This window comes from Cheilinus undulatus, linkage group 2, assembly GCF_018320785.1.
Source record: "Cheilinus undulatus linkage group 2, ASM1832078v1, whole genome shotgun sequence".
NCBI classification, from domain to species: domain Eukaryota; kingdom Metazoa; phylum Chordata; class Actinopteri; order Labriformes; family Labridae; genus Cheilinus; species Cheilinus undulatus.
Window position 1 is genome coordinate 49578709 of NC_054866.1, and position 21414 is coordinate 49600122.

The following is a 21414-nucleotide window of genomic DNA, read 5'->3' on the forward strand; positions in this document are numbered from 1 at the left end:
TTAGTCATCACAGATCTATTTTCATTAGTCTTAGTTGAGTTTTTGTCATGGAAAAAAAAGCTGTCAATGAACATTTTTAGCCAATTTAGAGTCACCTAACAAGCATGTCTTTGGTTGTGGGAGGAGGCTGGGGTATCTGGAGGGAACCCATGCATGCATGGGAAGAACATGCAAACTCAGCACAGAAAGGCCCTGTCCGGAATGCGAACCATGGACCTTCTTGCAGTTAGGCAACAGTGCTAACCCCTGTGCCGCGGTGCAGCCCATCTTAAGCCCATGTTTGAAATTAAAATCGGTTAAAATAATCTCCATTCTTGGGATGACATTAATGAATAATTTTTTTCTTTTCCCATTTTTAATTCTGTAAATAAATAAAATTAGATGCAGCATTGATATAAAGGGAACTTATCATAATAGCCTCAGACTCTGTTACTATTGACTTTGAACCACCATCTTGGATTTGTCGTAAACATTACACTGTTCATCTAGTTGCATCCTTTTCAGAACATGTATTAACTGCTGAGACTTGACTGAATACTGGCAGAGGAATTTCAGGGGAAGGCTATCTTGAAACTTTCTAGAGTAATTCTTTGAAAGTTTAAGGCTTGGCATACACTGCAATTTCAGACTGATTCTCACCTGGACTTCAGTCAACAGCTGACTGAATTATGCATGTCTTTGCAATCTGCATGGAGAAACAGGAGCAGATGACAGCTGATAACCTGTGAACTTGCATCTTTGAAATTTTGGCCATCCAGCTTAATATTTTCACACAGCTATACACTGATTCCCCAGCTTCAGCGCTTTTTTTTTGTTTTGGGTTTGTTTTTCTTTTTCTTTTTTTCCTTGATTGCATCCGCAGAGCCTGGGAAACAGCATTATTCATCACCATGGCAACAGCAGACATGCCTGTTTCTAAGCATATTACCCTTCCTATCAGGACAGATGTGGATGGGACAAATGCAGCCAAGATAAAGTTGCAGATCTTGAGGTGACAGTGAATATTTATCATGATTTATCTGCAACTAAGATTTTTTTATTGGTAATTTTGAGCATGTGAGACTGAGAGCAATAGCTGAAGTGTGTTATGCATTCTGATCTGTCTTACTAGACCATCATTGACATTAAGGTGTACGTTGATGTCAACACAAAAATGTAATGTTACAGTGCAAAGTCAGAATTACATGGTTTTATACTCCTCGCATGTTTAATACTCTGATCATGCCTAGTCAGTGTCCTTTCAGCCTTTGCACATGTTGCAACTATACTATCAATGCAAATGTACTTGCACATACTAGAAAAAATACCTACAAGAGCTTGTACGTATTCAAATCTCAATTCTTTAATTTTTTGCTTATTTATTGTTTGTATTTATTGTTTAATTCCTGTACATTGAGAGCAAAGCTAATCAGAGTCAAATTCCTTGTTGTGTAAGCATACTAAATAAAGTTGCTTCTGATTCTGATATTATGCACACATATGTTATGAGCTGTCATGACAAGCTTGCACAAAATACGTTCAATCTAAACATTTGGCTTCTCAGTTGAGTTTTTTTCAGTACCTGGGTCTTATTAAAGACCGCAGCCTGCGTCATTAAACCTCTGATCTCCACCCTACAATTCATACTTTGTCACATGATGTAGGAGTGATTTAATGTCTGTCGGCAGTCAGATTACTAAGGTCTATCACATTGCCTGTTGGGGGTAATGACGTTGGCAGCGGTACAGGACAGAGCTGGAACTAAGGTATTACAGTATGTGCTAGATTCACTCTTAGCACAACCTTCTGTGTGCCCAGACCAACGACCTTTACATTGCATGAAGAAGCTGAACTTTTCATGCTGGAAACTGAATATCATGAATGTGAAATGTTCCTACAAATGATTTAATTACAAGAAAAAGAAGATGACTTGCTGAATGTCTTGAGTTTGTACATCCTGTCACTATGCATTACTTGATGTCATTCACACAGGGAGCAGTGACATATCTTAAAGTCACACACGTAGAAGCCTCCACTTAACAAATTGGTAGGTGGGACGGCTGCAGCTGAATGAAACCCGACCTGTAATCATGATATTACTATAATGTAATGTAAGACAAAGTTGTTATTTTTACTCTTAGACATCCGTTACTCTGCTCACTGGGGACGCTTATGAAACCTGGAGGAGAGACTCAGTACAGTACATGTGCACTTATGGTTACACCAAGACTCACAGCCATCAGCACCTCCGGCTCTAAGTGGACGAAAAACAGCGGGAAATCTTGACATCTTTTTAGCATGAGGGCTGAGTCTCAGAGAAAAACCTTGCAAAATTAAGGTTAAATAAATGTTTTTAGAGCATAACATTAAGGGCATAGATGGCTTAGCAGCTGAGTTATGCCCCTTGTATGCAGATGGCCTGGGTTCAAGTCTGGTCTGCTGCTCCTTTCCTGCATGTTGTTCCCCACTGTGTCCATGATTTCACATAATATCCACTGTCTTGTCCTCTCTGAATAAATCCATCCAGTTTCTAAACCACTTATCCCCTTTGGGTTGCGAGGGGCTGGAGCCTATCCCAACTGTCATTGGGCGAGAGGCGGGGCAGACCCTGGACTGATCGCCAGTCAATCGCAGGCAACAGACAACTGGGCACGCTCACATCTACAGCCAATTTAAAGTCATCAATTAATCTAACGAGCATGATTTTGGTGGTTGGAGAAAGCCAGAGCACCTGGAAAGAACCCACACATGCATGAGGAGAACATGCAAACTCCGCACAGAAAGGCCCTGATCGGGAAGTGAACCTTGGACCTTCTTGCTGTGAGGCAACAGCGCCAACCCCTGCGTCACCGTGCAGCCCCAGCTCTGAATAAAGCCAAAAAGAAAAAAAAAAAAAAAAAGAAAAATATATAAACTTCAAAAAGTGTTGGATTATATACAGAGCTGTGAAAGAGTATCTGCCCTCTTCCTGATTTTGTATTTGCTTATTTGTCACACAAAAATGTTTCAGATCAACAAACAAATTTAAAAAGTAGACAAAGATCCATCCATCCATTTTCTTTACTGCTGATCCTGTTGGGGCCTGCTGAGGGCTGGAGCCTACTCCAGCTGTCATAGGGCGAGAGGCCCCTGGACTGATCACCAGTCAATCACAGGGCTGTAGACTAAGATAACCTGAGTAAATAGAAAATGCAGTTTATTATATGATGATTTCATTTATTAAGGGAAAAACAACATCCAAAACTTCCTAGCCCTGAATAAAAAGGTGATTCCCCTTAAAACTGATAACTTGTTGTTCTACCCTTGGTGGCAACGACTGCAACAGCATCTCAATCAGATTCAAGTCTAGACTTTGACCAGGCCACTTCAAAACCTTCATTTGTTTTATTTTAAGCCATTCAGAGGTGGACTTGCTGGTGTTTTGGATCATTGGCCTGCTGCATAACTCGGACAAGTCGGACACTCTCCTTCAGGATTTCCTGGTAGACAGCAGAATTCATGGTTCCATCAATCACAGCAAGTGATTCCAGAAAGTTCATTTTTTGTCTGGTCAGTCCACAGAACATTTCTCCAAAAGTCTTGGGGATCATCAAGATTTTTCTTGGCAAATGTGAGACTAGCCTTTGTGTTCTTTTTAGTCAGCAGTGGTTTTTGCATTGGAATTCTCCCATGATGCCATTTTTGCTCAGTGTCTTTCTTATGGTTGAGTCATGAACTCTGACCTTAACTGAGTCTTGTGAGGCCTTAAGGTCTTCATATGTGGTTCTGGGTTCTTTTGTGACCTCCTGGATGAGTCGTTGTTGCACAGTTGGAGTAATTTTGGTTGGCCCACAATTCCTGGGAAGGTTCACCCCTGTTCCCAGTTTTCTCCATTTGTGGATAATGGCTCTGACTGTGGTTCGCTTGAGCCCCAAATTTGAAATGGCTTTGTAACCTTTTCCAGAATAGATTTCAATCACTTTGTTTCTCATTTGTTCTTGAATTTCTTTGGATCGTGGCATCATGTAACCTTGCAAAGCAGATGGATACGCCCGTTTCCGTGTTTCTCACTGGTGAATCCATATGGCAAAGCTCCCATCTGAACTGTTTGGGCCTGGCTAGAAAGTTACAGGACCGATCAGTGACGAGGGGCAGTACTTTTGGGCGCTGCGGAGTCGTGACGTAAGCGAGCAGCGACAAGAGAGCAATTATGGTGGAAGACATTAGCGTGGATGCTGCTAGAGTGCCAGTTTTATCAGAACCTGACAACATTTCTTCATTCAAAAAAACAACAAAGAACAGCAATGAGTTTTTTTTTGTTTGTTTTTTTTCAAAAATGTCAAAAGTCATGTACTGACATGTCTACAGTCGCCATGGTTTACTTTATGCAGTTCTGTATGGAGTTAACTCCTTGGTAGTGGTGCACCATGGTTTGGGGCTACGACGTCACGTGTTTTGTTGCTCTGATTGGCTGTGAGATGTGACAGACAGAACCTTCTTCCAATCACCCTCCGAGTTTTTTTTTCCAAAGGCTCTGCCCTTTCCCAAACGCTGTGTATGAGCGTTTTTTTGCGAGGTTAGGCATCATGTGTTTCTTTCTGAGATCTTGTAACCTACTTCACTTTGTCTGACAGTTTCTATTTAAGTGATTTCTTGATTCAAAAAATCTGGAGGTAATCAGGCCTGAGTGTGGCCAGTGAAATTGAACCCAGCTTTCCAAGAACTGTGGTTAATCCCAGTTAACTCGTCAGGATGCTTTTGTCAAATGTGTGATGAGCCTTTGTGTCCTTCTTGATCAGCAGTGGTTTTGGCCTTGGAATTCTCCCATGGATGCCATTTTTTCCCAGTTTCTTTCTTATGGTTGAATCATGAACTCTGACCTTAACTGAGTCTAGTGAGGCCTTCAGGTCTTTTTGTGACCTCCTGGATGAGTCGTCGTTGATGTGTTCTTGAAGAAACTTTGGTAGGCCAGGCACTCTTGGGAAGGTCCACCACTGTTCCAAGTTTTCTCCATTTGTAGATAGTGGCTCTCAACATGGTTGGCACCTTAGAAATGACTTTGCGACCCTTTCCATACTGATAGTTGTCTGATGACTGATAGATTGTTTCTCATCTGTTCTTGAATGTCCTTAGATTGCTGCATGATGTGTTACTTGGGGTAGAAAATGCATTTTGCATTTACTCAGGTTATCGTTGTCTAATATTAAAATTAGTTTGATGATCTGAAACACTTAAGTGTGACAAATGTGTAAAAAAGAGAGAGAAATCAGGAATAAGACATTTTTTCACAGCACTATAGCAAGAATAAAACAAAAATTTCAGATTCATAGAATACGCATTGTCATTTATTAACTATAATGGTGCACAAAGAATTAAAGCCATTCTTAAGTCACAACACCACAAAGATTCTGTGAATCTAATTTCACCACTGCATTTATAGCTGTTCTTTTAGTATCTAAACCAATGATCCACATGGACTGATGTCTAAAGGTGCATGATGTCCACCACCATTCTGTTTTTTCAGGCTCCTATCAAGCTGCTACCAGCTGGCAGGAGGTGAAAGGTTGGACTGGATGGCTGCAGCTGTTGCCTCGCCTCTCGTCTCGAGTGTTGTGTGACTTGGTCTTGCCTTTTAGAAACTCACACGGGCACAGAGGACCTCTTGTGACCAATCAAAATAGGGGACCCCGACTTGCGTCGGCCAATAGCAACAGAGGTCTGGGTATAAATGCTTAAGTCCATCAGCTGGCCGAGTTGGGCAACCCCTATAGTTGGTGGACAGGATCTGATCCCAAGATCTGTTACCTTTCTTTTCTCCAAAGCAGGTAAAGGACAAAATAATGCTTTATTCAACCTTTTTATATGTACAAGGGAAATATTGAAGGGATTTTTTTCCTGATAGAAGTATGGACTGAAACATTTTAGGGAAACATTTTTAACCAATTCCATCCGACAGGTTCCTTCATTTGTGAACTCTGGGAAATATTTTCTCTTCTTGCATTTTTTCTTGGATTCCTCCAACACTTTTAATTGTTTTTCCTAAAATGGGAACTACTAAAATCTATGCCATTAACTCTTCTGTCACTGTAGTGAAACTATGAAAGATTTGCCTCTCTTGGTTTTGTTGCGGTTGGGAGCATTAATGTGGTGCTAAAAGGATTGTTAAGTATACAGCAGAGTGGTGTCGCCCAAACAGCTGCGACTATCTGTCAGCTGTTGCTGACGCCAGCAGGACAGGTTTCCAGTGTGTCTTTGAATAGTTTAGGCTCCTGATTTAGTCATGGAACATATGGAGCCATCCAACAGGCATGCAATGCTTTGACCTTTAAGAGGAGCAGGGGTCATCAGGTAGCAGACGAGTTCTGACGTCTGAGCGATGATGGCCGTGGCCATCTTCTTATTAGTTTACATATTTGCATTTATGGGCTGTTTAATTCTTATAAATATCAATGTCTACCTTTTTTGCTTTCATGTCTGTGAAGATGTTTCTCCTCTCCTAAGAAAGGCTTCTTGTTTCAAAAGCTGAAGGAGCTTGTTGGTGGGGAGGATAAAGCACTGAGAGCAATAATTCCAGGCTTGATTGAAAGGCAACAGGACTCGGTTTAAATTCTTGAAGATGTTTCAGTGGATCTTAGAAATATCAGAGCAGCTTAGCAACCAAGTTTGCATTCAGCTGTGATTGAATAAAGTCAGAAAGAAAGGAAATAATGTGCTGTAGCTCCTTGCAAGGGTGGTAGGGGTGCAGAACCAGAGAGGGTGCTATTAATAATCTGTGCTGCTGGGTGGGGGGTGGGAGCAGGTGGTGAGATAGTTGGAGGCAGAACAGCAGGGGGGCGAGGATGTAGACGGCACAGCTGAAACAGAGACGAACGATAGTGAAGAGAAAAAGAACATGAAAAGGTGTCTCCTTTTCACCAGGAGACTTATAGACAAAGCACTAGAAAAACTTGGAGAAATTCCAGAAAAGAAAGACGGTATTCTCTAGATCACAACAGATTGTGTGTGATTGCACTTACATATCAGGAAAAATTAAACCTTTAGCGATTAAGTTTATGCAACCTTGTAAAAAATGCACAGTATTACCTTAAATCCTCCCCTTTACTGTTGCTGCTTCAGTGAATAAGTTTGCATGCATTGCAAACTCTAAAAAAATCCCCTTTTTTCTGCTTTTTGCAGGCGGAGTAAAAATCGCAGCCATGGCAAAGAACTGCCACAACGACTACAAGATGAAGTTCTCCACGGACGACGAGTACCCCGATCTGTCCCAACACAACAACCACATGGCCAAGGTACAGAACTTTTCAGCACTGAGACTGCTTTGTTCTCACAAATCTTTGTTTAGTGCGACAGAAGAAGGAGAGTTTCCGGGTTTTAAGATGTTTTTATGTCACAGCTTGAAAGACAAAATCAAAAACCTGTGTAATCACTGACCAGTGCTGGGTGTCGTCTTCTTTAGAGGCTGACCAAGGAGGTCTATGACAAGCTGAGGGGAAAGTCCACCCCCAGCGGCTTCACCCTGGACGATGTCATCCAGACCGGTGTTGACAACCCTGGTATGTTGGAGGAAGTCATCAGCATATAGATGAACACACTAAAAGAATTTGGAAAGAGAGACTCTCTATGTAGTGAAATATGAGTTATGATGATGGTATTTTGACTTGCCTTTAAACTTTTTAGAATCATCCATACTGCGAAGTTGACTGAATACCTTTATGCAGCTTTTTAATTCGGGGCTGAAATACTGGAGAATATGTTATTTCAGTGACGAGACATATAAAGAGAATCACAGTTTCCTAAGATGAGCGAGGTAGTTATGCTACCAGCCTACTCATCCTTCCTCTTGTGCCAAAGGCCACCCCTTCATCATGACTGTTGGCTGCGTTGCCGGTGATGAGGAGTCCTATGAGGTCTTCAAGGATCTGCTGGACCCCATCATCTCCGACCGTCACGGTGGATACAAACCCACCGACAAGCACAAGACCGACCTGAACTTTGAGAACCTGAAGGTAAGAAGCCAAAACACAAAAGACATGGGTCATTTATTTACTGCGTTTGATAAACTGGGGGCTGGACGACGGCTGTGAAAAATATTGCTCACATTTAGGGCTGGGCAATTAATCACAAATTTGATGAAATCACAACAACTGCTGCAATTTTCAAACTGCAGAAGTTGCAATATTTCTTTAACTTGAAATGTGGCAAAATACCAGTTTAATAAATCATTCTTTTTGCAGCAGCAGAGATTTTATGCACATTATGCAAACAGTCAAGTGTTTTTTTTAAATAATGTTTTACAAAAATCCTCCTTTTTGTGTTTTATGTATGTTTTTCTCAATCAAAATGAGTGATATGAAAATGATAACGCCCTTAAACGAAGCAAATGACATCACATTTGCAATACGAGCAAAAAAAGTTAACTCATTCTAAATAGAACTAATGAAGCTTTGCGTTACTTCACGAATGTCATACCCCAGCTGTAATCAGCTGACAGCCAGACTCACCTCCCTCCTCCCCAGCCTCCTCCTTTATAGCTTAAAGCTTGTTGCATCTATTCAGATTCATGCTATTTTGGATTGTGTCAGAAATAATTTTATTGTTTTCAATACACATGGTCATATTTATGGAATTATTTATTGCTTGAATTTGTCAAAAAATACACAAGATTAACCCAAGAATTACCGCATTTTAAATCGCAATATTTGGGAAAAAAGAATCACAATTAGATTATTTTTGCAAATCAGCTCTAGTTGCATTACTTTAATAATGCATGTCCTGTTTTGCCTTCTTTCTTCAGGGTGGTGATGATCTGGACCCCAACTATGTGCTGTCTAGCCGTGTCCGTACCGGCCGCAGCATCAAGGGATTCACCCTGCCCCCCCACAACAGCCGTGGAGAGCGCAGAGCTATCCAGAACCTTTCCATTGAGGGTGAATGTCAAACTAATGATGATAACTCAAACTGTTAAATCTCTTCCAAATATTTGTGTGATGTTGGGTACAACAATCACTGACCTCTTTTCTCTTCCCGCCACCTCTTTTGTAATTTTTAGCTCTGTCCAGCCTGGAGGGTGAGTTCAAGGGAAAGTACTACCCCCTGGATGGCATGACCGACGCCGAGCAGGAGCAGCTGATCGCTGATCACTTCCTCTTTGACAAGCCCGTGTCCCCCCTGCTGACCTGCGCTGGCATGGCCCGTGACTGGCCTGACGCCAGAGGCATCTGGTGAGATACAAACACAAAGAACATTAAAAAACAGATATTTTATTTTCGGGATCTTGCCTTTATTTTAGATAGGATAGTGGATAGAATGGGAAGAAAAAGTCTGGATTGACATAAAAATAAGGAGCCTAGGGCAGGACTTAAATCAGAGCCACCCTCTTGAGGGCTGATGGACCTTTTGCAGACACGCCCCTATGATGACATCACTCACTACAGTGGATGGTGGATGTGATGCTGTTGACATGAGGCTACTATGCCATTTAGTTGATATTTTAGAGCCATAAAAGTAAGCTGAAGTCACAAAAAGGAATTTGCCCACCTCACACAACTCTCAGTGAATCTATCACTTTTAGTTATTCACTTTAAGGGAGCTCACAAACAGAGAAACCTTTGCAGAGGGAACTTCAGTCATGAATGAGACATTACTATGGAAAATGCTGTTTTATGCTCCTTGAAATGAATTGCATGCATCGAAAACTGATATTTTAAGAGTTCTAAATGCTCTGTGCATTAAATGGTGGCGCTCAGGCTCTAGTAAAATGACACCGAGCTTGATTTCTTCCTCCAGGCACAACGAGAACAAGACCTTCCTGGTCTGGGTGAACGAGGAGGATCACCTGCGTGTCATCTCCATGCAGCTGGGAGGCAACATGAAGGAGGTCTTCAGACGCTTCTGCGTTGGTCTGCAGAAGGTAACACCAACATGCATGGACACTTTAACATGCACATTTGCACAAAACAAGTAGGCACATTGATAAACAAGTTAAAGCTACTTTATGAGCTATCAAACAACCATCTATGGTTACTTTGTGCCATAGAAATGTGTTGTTATTATTTACTCCTTTAACAAAGCTCGTCATGACTACGACTTTTCTTCTTTTTTTCCTCACCAATTCATAACTGAGGTTATCTCAAGACAGTTTACAAAGAGGTCTATTATAATAGACCGGTGTTATTATTATTATGATAAAGACCAGTGTTAATTATTATTATAATATAGACTATACCCTGTCATAATAAAGACCAGTGTTAATCTCCAGCAGAATTTAGCCCTGTTACAGTGGTGACTTAAACCTTCCCTAACTAAAGGGCAGGACTGTCCAGCAGACCGGACTCATGCTGACAGCTCTCTGCTGGGGTTGGAAAAAGAACAGGGGTGTCAAACTCAAGGCCTGGGGGGGGGGGGGGGGCAAATCTGGCCCAGTGGCACAGTTACACCCAGCCTGAAAGATCATATCATATTGTCCCTAAAACATGAGGTCTGCAGGTTTCCTCCAGTATAAAATGCTAACTTAACCATGATGTTATCAAATATCCTTAAGTCATAAAAATGTGGAAAAAAAGGAAAAATAATTAGACAAAAAGAAATATGGGAAAAGAAATTCATTTGTGTTTTATTTCATATTTTACATTTTTATTGCATAATTATGACTTCAATCTATTATTTGGAATTTTATCTCACATTTGGACCCTTTACATTTATTATTTTGACTTTTGTCTCATATTTTTACCTTTTCAACTTACAATTTTGACTTTATCTAATGTTTTGCCTTTTTCAATTAATAATTTTCACTTTTTCATCTCATATTTTGACCTTTTAGGTGCACCATTTTTGCCTCAAAAACATGATTGTGAATTTCTTTTTAAATATTTGCCTTTTAAAGCATTATTTTAACATCTAATTTTGTGTTTTGACCAGTGCACTAATAACTTTGACCTTTTATCTCATATTTTGACCTTTTCAATTTATTATTTGAACTTTATCTCCTATTTTTACCTTTTAGGTTCACAATTTTAAATTTTGAGTCATATTTTTGTCTTAAAAACATGATTGTGACTTTTGTTTTTATATATTTCCCTTTTAAAAGCATTATTTTAACATCTTATTTTGTGTTTTGACCTTTTGAACTAATAAGTTTGACTTTTTATCTCAGATTTGAGCCTTTTAACTTATCATTTTGTCCCCATAATTTATTACTGACGAAAATGAGGTTGACAGTTTGGTAAAATGCGGACCCTGTTAGGCCCTCAGGTCAGACCTTAATTCAGAATCTGGCCCTTTCTGTGATTGAGTTTGACATCCCTGAGCTCAAAGGAAGGGTTGGGGTGAAGGTAGACAGTTGTGGTTAGAACCCATCTAATTATACTCTAACCATCATGCACTGTTTTTCCTCTTCTCTGGTCAGATTGAGGAGATCTTCAAGAAGCACAACCACGGCTTCATGTGGAATGAGCATCTGGGCTACATCCTGACCTGCCCCTCCAACCTGGGAACTGGCCTGCGCGGTGGCGTGCACGTCAAGCTGCCCAAGCTCAGCACACATGCCAAGTTTGAGGAGATCCTGACCAGGCTGCGTCTGCAGAAGCGTGGCACAGGTACTAAAACAGAGAGTTTAGATTGAGACCTTAGGACATCTAGAGGAGTGTAGGTAGGAATGAACAGCAGAGTGAACATTTGGTGACATATCGGCATAGTAAGTGTATTCAGAATAGTGATAAGAATTAGCAGCATCACTAACAGGTTGCTAGGACAACATCAATGAAAAATACAATTATCTAAAAGGCATTTTATGGCATCTAGCTACATCTTACCTGATAGCTAATTTCCATAAACACATTTAACACTACCCTAGGAGGGAGTGTCACGACTGAAGAAAAGTAGTCATGGCAAAAAACTTTGAGTTTTCCAAAGTAACAATCAACTAAAGTCAATTAAACCCAGTGTAACTGTAACTAGCGTAGCTCAAAGATTAGCAGTCGTCTAGGGCCTCGTGCACCACGGAGGGAAAAGCAAATGTGTACATCAAATGTGAGGTATAAATAAAAAATTCTGAAAGTATAGATGAGTATTTCTGGTGTAAATAAGGAGGCAAGATGACATAACATAGCACCAAGTTAGAGTTTGATAGACTCAAATATTACCTTAAGGAGACCCTGGACCCCTTATAGAGGTTGTAGATCCTATATGTCTCACCTTGTCATCAAATCATTAAATATAGCCAGGTAGATCTATATAGAACAGTGATACTCAACATATGGCTCTAGAGATGATTTGTGGCTCTTTCATGGCTTAATTTGAAATATTATTCCCCAGAAAACCTTAAAGAAAAAGGAAACTTTGACCTCAAAAATAATTAATCGCAAGTCACACTAATCAGTTTGTTTCCCACGCTTGGCTTTGTCAACCTTTATTTTTATTTTTTTTCATCGCTCTTATTTGCCTCTTTTAATCAATTTTTACTGTTTTAAGGCTACTTTGGTTACTTCTTTTTGCCACTTTTTGCCCATTCTTGCCACTATTATCCAGCTTTGCCCAAATTCCCCAGTTTTTGACTCTTTTACCCTGCTTTTTGATATTTTTGCCACCTTTTGCCCATTTAAGATGCCTTTTGCCATTAAATGCCACATTTTCCCCCAATTTTTGCCACTTTTTGCCCATTCTCCCTTTTTCTGCTTTTTGCCCATTTTAGCCACTTTTTGCCCATTTTTGCCACCTGCAACCCATTTTTGTGTCACTTTTTACCCAAATTTTGCCAATATCTGCCCTTTTTGCAACCTTTTCTCCCCATTTTTGTCACTTTTCATCCATTTTTTGTCATGTTTTGCCTACTTTACTTTTTCACCCTTTTCAGCTGCTTTTTGACCATTTTGCCTCGTTTTATTTATTTTTATTGCCACTTTAACCCATTCTTGCCACTTTTCACTACTTAGATTGTATTTTTTTTGGCAGAGGAATGGATGTTATACATCCAGAGTGAAGATTTACTTCTTTATTTCTACAAGTTACACCTTGACTCAAGATATGTTCATTTATTGTATTGTGGAGACTTTGAGTTCAACTGCTCCTTATTTAAAAAGTAATTTCTCACATTCAGGTGTAAAGGAATGTGTGCTGAGTCAAAGACAACATGAAGAAAAGAGTCGTTCTCCATGTCTGACTATGTCCTTAGTTATTGTCCTATAGTTGTATCATATTGCTCTTTTCCTGAGGCCTTCAAATCACTAAAATGGCCTGTTTTTCCTGCTGTGGGTGTCGAAGTTTCCCTCCAACAGAGGCCTAACTCTTCCTCGCTTCTTCCCCTCTAGGTGGTGTGGACACAGCCTCCGTGGGTGGCGTGTTCGACATCTCCAACGCTGACCGTCTGGGCTCCTCCGAGGTGGACCAGGTCCAGCTGGTGGTTGACGGTGTCAAGCTGATGATTGAGATGGAGAAGAAGCTCGAGAAGGGAGAGTCCATCGATGGCATGATCCCCGCCCAGAAGTAAAGTGGACAGACAACCAATGACTGAGTGACTGTCTGTGTTTGTTTTTTTATATATTATAAAAAATGAACGGGTAGCCTTGTTGTAAAGTTATTTTACTGGCTTCGGCCAACTGGCTACTCCCTCCTTACTTCCTTCCAATGAGAAGACACTCCACTTTTCTCTCTGCTACTTCTGTTAACCATCTTTTTCTTCCTGCTTTGACTTTATTCCCTCTTTCTAATTTCCTGTCACTTTAACCATCTCTCTTCCCATCATCTCTGTAACATCTTGGGATCAACCCATGCATAGTCTGGTCATGGCTATGTGTGTGCACCAAAATAATTTTTTTTGGTTGTAATATAAATGGACAATTAAACTATGCCCCATATAACAATCAAACCTTCTCTCTGCTGTTTTCTTTCTCTTGGAAAACACACTCGGATCTTCTGCAACAAAGAAAAAAAAAAAGACATGAAATATCAAAGAGGTTGAAGTCTTTATTTTTGTGTCACACATTGTTTCCTAGGAGACATGCAGGATTGCAGGTCGATCATTTTCAGCCCATAAGGTAACATTTGTTGATAACAGCAACTTCTTCAAATACACTTTACAACAGAACTGTAGCCTTAAAGCGTGGCTCTAACTGTATCTACAGAACAGGGTCAGAGAGTGAGGCCTGTTGGTCACAAAAACAAAATTGCAAGAATTAGCCCTAAATCACATCTTCACATTTTCAGACATTGGCTCCATATCTGCTCATTAACCAGTGAATTCCTTACTGTCGTACAGTTATATAATCACCAGAGCTGGGCACACATCTGTTAATCAGTCTTTAGTGTTTAATTAACATGGTGGTTCATTTAAAAAAAGGGGGTTAAACCTTTAACTTATGTTCAATTCTGTTTCTGTTTACATTATTTTCTAAGCTTTCAGTACTTAAGAAAACTTACTGAATATTGAGCAAAAATGCCCTGGGTCATTTTATTGTGAAATGCTGCTTAAAGTACATGAAGATTGGTACTTCCCAAGCTCTGCCAGGCCAGAGCAAAGACTGGTAAAATATCAAAAAGGTTTCTATTATTTGTAGAATTATCAGAGGATCTTTTCTGGGCTGATCAGAGCAACATCACACTTGACGTAGCCACTCACATTGAGCAAAATCTTCTTTTAACATAGAAATGTTGTCAAGTTATGATAAAACTGGCGCTTAAGCAGCATCCACGCTAATCTCTTCTGCCATAGCTGCACCAGCCTCTTGTCGCTGCTTGCTTACGTCACGATTCTGCCATGCCCGAAGGTACTGCTCCTCAACGCTGATTGGTCCTGTCACTTTCTAACCAGGCCCAAACGGTTCAGACAGGAGCTTTGCAAGATGGATCTGCTAGTGAGAAACAAGGAAACGAGCATATCCATCTGCTTTGCAAGGTTAGCATGACTAATGCTCACACACAGAAGCTGTGTAAAAATCTATGATAGAGAAGAGACAGTTATGCATGTATTTGGTTTACAAATCCACCAAGAAAGGGAAAGAAGAAGAGGTGGCCATGACAGCCACTCATGCTGACTCTTGCTCATGCTTTGGGCAGAGATTTGAGTCCATCCTACAGGCTACTATGGATGTTTTTATTACAATGAAATGCCAACAATGACCCTCTTCCTACTCCCACATCTACCCTGGTGCCCAGAGGATGCAATACGATTTTTCAGGGCAGATGCCTAGTTTATGGGACCCATAACTGATCTTTGGAACTGACAAGCATATACAGCAAAAAGAGGCCAATAGTGTCAGATTTACAACACATGGGGGGGTGTAAACCTTTCATTCAAAAAATAGACAACTTACTTACTTCATTACTGATAACTAAATATGAAGGGCTATTATTCATACTATGTCTAGCCAATCAGATATTGTTGTGAGTGGAATGTTGAGGAGACTGTTGAGATAAAAATATGAGGTAACAGAACCAAACAGGGTGCACTTTTGATTCATTAATTTTATCGATGATCTGTAAAATAAAACAATACAGATCATTTTGTTGACTAGGTTGACAACTACTTTAGAATCACTTTTACACCTATGAATCAGAGCTTGGAGTCAAGTGTGATTGGACTGGGCTCCGGACCCCTAAAATTGCCCTGACAGCCTGGGGGAAGACTATCAAACTCAGCTGGTTGTTAATGTCAATGTTACCTTTGATTTAGTTTTGAAGATAATTTATGGGCTAATTGTCATTGAAAATAACGTCTTTGTTATCAGATTAACAGTTGCCAAAGTTTAAATTTGGATTAACTGTGCCCACCTCTGCTAATCACTGAATCATTGAACCATCTAGCATTTCCTCTTGCATATCTGTGTTTTCATAAATGCTGCACACCTCAGAGTACATGTTATATTTTCTTGGCTTTACAGAGTTACATTACAAGTAGAACAACCTTTGATTTGAGAATGTTCAGTGTCACTGCAGCCATGGTGGACTAGCATTAAAAGAAAATCTGAAATCTAACATCTCAGTCACATTCTTGCATCCTACCATCACCCCAGACATGACATGCTTTGAAATGAAACAGTAGAGTGATGAGACAGGAGTCCAATGAGTTAACAGTCATTGAACTTTTACAGTAACCATGGAAACTGCTTGTCAACAGTCCCACATCTCAGCAATGCTGCAGCCGGATAGTTACAGCCAGGAGAAAGTCTACAGTTTCTAAGAGTTAGAGGCATTACTAAGCTCAAGAACACAGATTAAATGTATTATTGGACCAACAGAGAACTGCTGATCTGGTGAAACGTGATGAAGACATGTTACATTTTTGATCTCTTTTAGAGAAATATGAAACTTCAAGTAGGATTGCAGTGGAAAGTGAATGATTCCAAGAAGCCGTTATTGGTGGTTAATGTGAGTAAAGGCATAAGGAATATCTGGTATTCACTTGAGTTGGCTTAAAATATGTCAGAAAAAAGAAAATCACAAAAGAAACTGAACCAGAACAAGGCCAACCTGGCAAAAAGCAGAAAAGTGCTCAATGACTTTATAACAGAAAATAAACCAAAGAAAGAGCCCTGTTAAGTTTAAATGAATGCTAATTCAAGTCTTGGTTTTGCGGCTGTATTGCACTGTATTATACTGCGATGTCAGAGTGCTACCAGAGTAAACTGTCACTAAACATGCTCCTAAGCAACAGTGCAGACTACTGTAGTCATATGTGCAAACATGTATCTGAAAGGTGAAATTACTTGGGGTCACTGTTATGAACATAATCTGTTTGGACTTAACAGTGATTTTTTTTTTTTTATGTTTAATGATGAAATAAATTGAAATCTTTACCCTCATGTTGGAATAGGTTTGTGGTTTGCATGAAAAGTTAAGGCAAGGACCAGCTGGGGGATCAGGGCCAGTTTGATCAGAAATCAAACAGAATACAACTGCTCTATATTGAAGCCATGATTCCAAAAAAGTTGGGTCAGTGTGTAAATATGAATGAAAAATAATTTGCAAATCCTTTTCAACCTATGTTCAATTTAATACAGCACAAAGACAAGATATTTAGTGCTCAGACTGAAACTTTTTTATGGAAATATGCACACATTCTGAATTTAATGCCAGCAACACATTCCAAGAAAGTTGAAAAAGATTGAATACGGGTTGAAAGGGATTTTTACATTACAGTATTTTAGTTTTTTATTCACATTTACACATTTTTTAAAATCTTGAACACTTGCATTATCTTTAAATATGTCAAACCATACTCAAAGCTGGAGAAATCCTAGTTTATTTTGTCATACAGGATGTGTGTTGTCCTCCATGAGACATGTCAAAGACTGCTACATAAGGAAGCAGGAACTGCTACTGAAAACCACTGTTCTGTCCCTACTTGTGATGAATTTATTTTCTAAGTATTCTGTCGCCTCAGCTCGTTCTTAAAGGGGACATATTCCACCCTTTTAACACAAGTCTATATTGATCTCAGAGGTCCCCAAAACATGCCTGTGACGTTTGTTGCTGAATAAACACTTTAGTGCAGAATTTTTGTATGTCTAAAAACCTTCTGATTGAGCCCTTCTGTGTCTGTCACTTTAAATATTAATAAGCTGTCTGACTCCGCCCCTGACCCATCCCTCTCAGGAAATGGATGTGGCACTCCTGATGTCACAGACACCTTTATCCAAAGTTAAGGAACCGATTGGGATTTGGACCATCAATCTCCTAGACAAAAGCTAGGAGGGTGGGCTAGCAGGGTAACCCACTTTCTTCCAAGCAGGAAGGGCAAACCAGACCTGAGGGCGGGTGCTAACTCCCCACATGGGAGCAAAATCTGAGAACGGCTTGTTTCAGCACACGTTTTCTGAAAGGTGGAGAAAGAGAGGGTGGAAGGGAATGGATTTTTCTGGTATTTGAAGGGGATGTGGACAGGCCAGGGGCACATATTTTTGTTAGAAAAGCCTGAAAAAGTGATTTTTGCTAATATGTCCCCTTTAATTTTAGTCAGAGAGTGGGTTGAGTAGCAGGGAATCACTCCCATGTTTCCCCAATACTTTTGATGCCATCTTTTGTTACTGTTTTGATTAAAGGAACCCCAGATGAAAATAAATCAGTGTGTTTTAAACAACACACACCCTCTATCATCCTCAAAATCACTGGAGTGGGCATTAAAAAAACTAATCCACTAGAGCTGTTCTGCAGTCATTGTCCGTGTCTGGTCCCAGGTGAGCTAACGTGTATTTGTTTGTAGTTTTAACTACTCGCACTATATCCAGCAATATTTCCCTGCAAAGTTAAGAGTAAAGTTCCACCATTTTTTAGATTATTCTTCTTGTGTTTTGCTGCTTTGGCTCAGAATAAGGCATTCTGATTGGCTGACAGAAACAGATTAATACGATTTTTAGAATTAAACCTGCTGGAAGATGGTGTTCGGGTTTCTAATGTAACATTTCTCCTTTTTTTGCTTGTGCAGAATTGGTGGGAATAAAGCCTGCTCTTAACTTTTAACTCAGGAGTGTGTAATTGTATGTGTTTTCTCAGGCTTTCTTCTTCTTGAAGGTAGCAGGAAAGAAAACCGGGTGAAGTGTATAAGCTGGCTCTTGTATTACAGGCAGCTTGCTTGTTTGTTTGTAAAGAGGGCAGCCGGCAAAGAAACAACATGGAACAAACACCAAATACCTGACTAAGCAGTAAAGTTGGCGATATCAAAGGATGGGCAGAAAGGCCATGACGCTCCTTTCGGTCTGTCACAAGTCTCTGCATTACTGCATGTCTCCCTCTGGAGGCCTGGGGTCACACTGCACCTTGACATCATAAATATGCAACACTGGCTTCCAAGAATGACAACAGGTGTCAAACTTCTGCCCATTTAAAAAGCATTTAAAGAAAGAAAATAAACTTTAACACAAAAAATTAAACATATCTTTAAATAGCAGCTCTTTAAAAAGGAATGATGACAATTAAGATCAAATAGGAATTACAATGTCAACAACAAGAACAAATCATCACTCCTCATCACTCTCATCAACACCATCCTCATCCTCATCATCAAACATGAAATTATAAAAAAACTGTGACTCTGTGGGCTCACACAATATGGAAGTTCTAAGCAGGAGATGTAGGTCACAAGTCATGAGTCTGCTGATGTCCGTCTATGCGTGTCTGTGCATCCGTTTGTCTGGCTGTGATTGGTGGCATCAGAAGAAGAGCGTCTTTGGCGGAGGCGAGGCATCGCTAGCCACAACAGATGAGGGGGAGCCCATGAAGGAAGAGGAGGAGTCAACGGTTTCTGCCTCCTTGTTCCTCTTCCTCCTCCTCCTCAGTCATCAACTGGTCCCGCCCATCATCAGTCTGCCCCGCCTCCTGTCGCCCTCAGAGCTCTAGCTCCTTGGACACTTTGGCGGCAATGTCTCTAAAGGCTAACGGTGCCCCCCACAGGCGCTTAAACCTCACACCGCTGCTCTGGCCCAGCCCGCTGGGCAGCTGGCAGACCTCAGCCTCGAAGGCCACGCGAGCGCCGGCTGCTCCGTGGGTGCAGGACAGGAGGAAGGGCCCGGCCAGGTGGACCTGACACCCACAGCCCTGAGCTGCCTCACGCAGCGCCAGCACCACCTCGGCCGGGTCGCGGGGGCTTCGTACCCTTACATCCCAGCCGCATCGGGGGGTCCGGGGCTCGGCCGCTTTCTGATGCCCAGATAGATGGCGACTGGAGTGGGAGGCAAAATGGAAAAAGAGGTGTAATGACAGGGCAAAGAGGAGGAGGAGGAGGAGGTCAAGAACACAAGACCAGATATGGATGAACAGATTTGAAGATAATGGGAATGAATGTTGGTGATTGAGATGAAGTGAGATAGAAGGTGAGGGTGGGATGAAGGTGTGAATGTACGATTGAATGTAGATGAGTGAGAGGTTGGGGAAAGAAGGAGAAGAAAAATAGTTAGTATCATATATATATTTATAATTTTATTATACTACATAGCTCCCTATTTCTCTGATAGGTTCATATTTTTCTAGTCTAATAACATCACTTTTCATACAAGACAGTGGATCTACAGCAGGAAATGGCTGAACAAATCTAAACCTAGAACAGTTGCCAACATCATTACAGCCCACAAATGTAAAAAATCTAATACTTGATACATTTTAGCAGCTCTCAATGAAACAATTTCAAAAACTTAATTAATTTCCCACAAACATAAGAGCAGTTGCCTACTACAAATGTCTTTTAAAGGGATTTGATCTGCAGTTTTTAAATGTTGTAATAATTTCCCACAAATGTTACATAAATAGTGTAATTACAAAGTGTTTGCCATTGAGGCACCTCAGCTGCAACTTACCTGTCATAAAGTTTCCCTTGTTGTATTTATTCATCACACATTAATTACAGCTGACACACACTATCTAGAACAGTGTTTCTCAAATGGTGTGGCAAGGCACACTAGTGTGCCTTAAGGCAGGTCTAGGTGTACCGTGGGAATTTGTACAAAACGTTATAACTACACTTTATGGCAAGTACTATAACCAGGCCTGCCCACAGATGTGGCTGGACCCCTGAAAAACCCCAGAGAATGGGACCTCCCCAGTTGGGATTTATTGGTGATACCAGTCTATGTGTGTTGGATCAGTAGCATTGGTGATAGCATCCTGGCTAACAGTTACCTTATTAAGAGCTGAGAAGCATGGCAAGCTATCATTGGGTTGAAATTAGTGTTGAAATTATTAATTCAATTACATACATTATAACCAAGTTAACCAATTTTTCTACCCATTTTTGCCACTTCTTTAGACAACTTAAACCATTCTGCAGCTTTTTTTTTTTTTTTAGCATTTTTGCCACTTCTTGTTGCTACTTTTGACCCATATTTTCCACTTTTTTGGAACTATTTGCTACATTTAACCCCTTTTTACCACCTTTAAGCAACTTTCACCCTTTTTTGCCACTTTTCTGCTACTTCTAATCTATTTTGCCTACTTTTTTACACTTTCAACCCATTTATGCCACCTTTTCACCAATTTTCGCCCACTTTTGCCTTTATTTGACCTTTTTTTTGCCCAATTTTGCCCTTTTAGATCACTTTAACCAGTTTTTACAACCTTTTTTCAACATTTAACCCTTTTTCGACCACTTGTAACCCATTTTTGCCACTATTTTGACACTTTCAACAAGTTTTGCCAATTTCAACCCATTGTTTGGCCACTTATTTTTAACCAGTATTCCCCCATTTCTGACTTTGTTTTGCCACTTTTTTTGCCCAATTTTGCCATGTTTTTTCATCTCTTTTAACCCATTTTTGCCACCTTTACCCACTTTTGCAATCTCCATGATCCCCCAGTTGGCTGGGCCCCAGAAGGCTCTCCATTTCATCTCCCCTTATAGGCCACCTTGACTGTAACATTATTTAAAAAGTCTGTTTTGTACCAATTTAAATATGGTGTGCCTTGGGAGAAAAAAGTTTGAAAACCACTGATCTAGAGCATCAGTCTGCTGGTGTTGGAGAGGTTGAAAAGATTCAG

The 21414-nt window shown here is 40.4% G+C and overlaps 2 protein-coding genes across 5 annotated transcripts in view; one reads left to right on the forward strand and one right to left on the reverse strand.

Annotated features, from left to right (window-relative positions):
* Nucleotides 1-5651: 5651 nt before the first annotated feature.
* On the forward strand, nucleotides 5652-13819 carry ckmb (creatine kinase, muscle b). The gene is made up of 9 exons (XM_041810633.1): nucleotides 5652-5783; nucleotides 7135-7247; nucleotides 7415-7511; nucleotides 7810-7964; nucleotides 8753-8885; nucleotides 9008-9179; nucleotides 9745-9868; nucleotides 11363-11552; nucleotides 13263-13819. The coding sequence occupies exons 1-9, from the start codon at nucleotides 5687-5689 to the stop codon at nucleotides 13439-13441; spliced, it is 1260 nt and encodes a 419-aa protein (XP_041666567.1). The 5' UTR covers nucleotides 5652-5686; the 3' UTR covers nucleotides 13442-13819.
* The window catches only part of mark4b (MAP/microtubule affinity-regulating kinase 4b), a 105212-nt gene continuing 97297 nt past the window's right edge, over nucleotides 13500-21414 (reverse strand). For 2 of the 4 annotated variants that reach the window (XM_041810592.1, XM_041810612.1), the window contains one exon: nucleotides 13500-19606. In XM_041810592.1, coding sequence (XP_041666526.1) covers nucleotides 19273-19606 — 334 coding nt within the window. In that variant the 3' untranslated portion in view covers nucleotides 13500-19272. The remainder of the gene's footprint in view (nucleotides 19607-21414) is intronic. The other 2 variants (XM_041810601.1, XM_041810621.1) reach the window with 2 other exon arrangements.

What these genes read in the sequence shown, in the direction of transcription:
- ckmb (XM_041810633.1), top strand. Translation starts at nt 5,687, where the DNA reads ATGCTTAAGTCCATCAGCTGGCCGAGTTGGGCAACCCCTATAGTTGGT. An exon ending in ACAACAACCACATGGCCAAG is followed by an intron (nt 7,248 to 7,414) that starts GTACAGAACTTT and finishes CGTCTTCTTTAG; the next exon opens with AGGCTGACCAAGGAGGTCTA. An exon ending in TCTGCAGAAGCGTGGCACAG is followed by an intron (nt 11,553 to 13,262) that starts GTACTAAAACAG and finishes CTTCCCCTCTAG; the next exon opens with GTGGTGTGGACACAGCCTCC.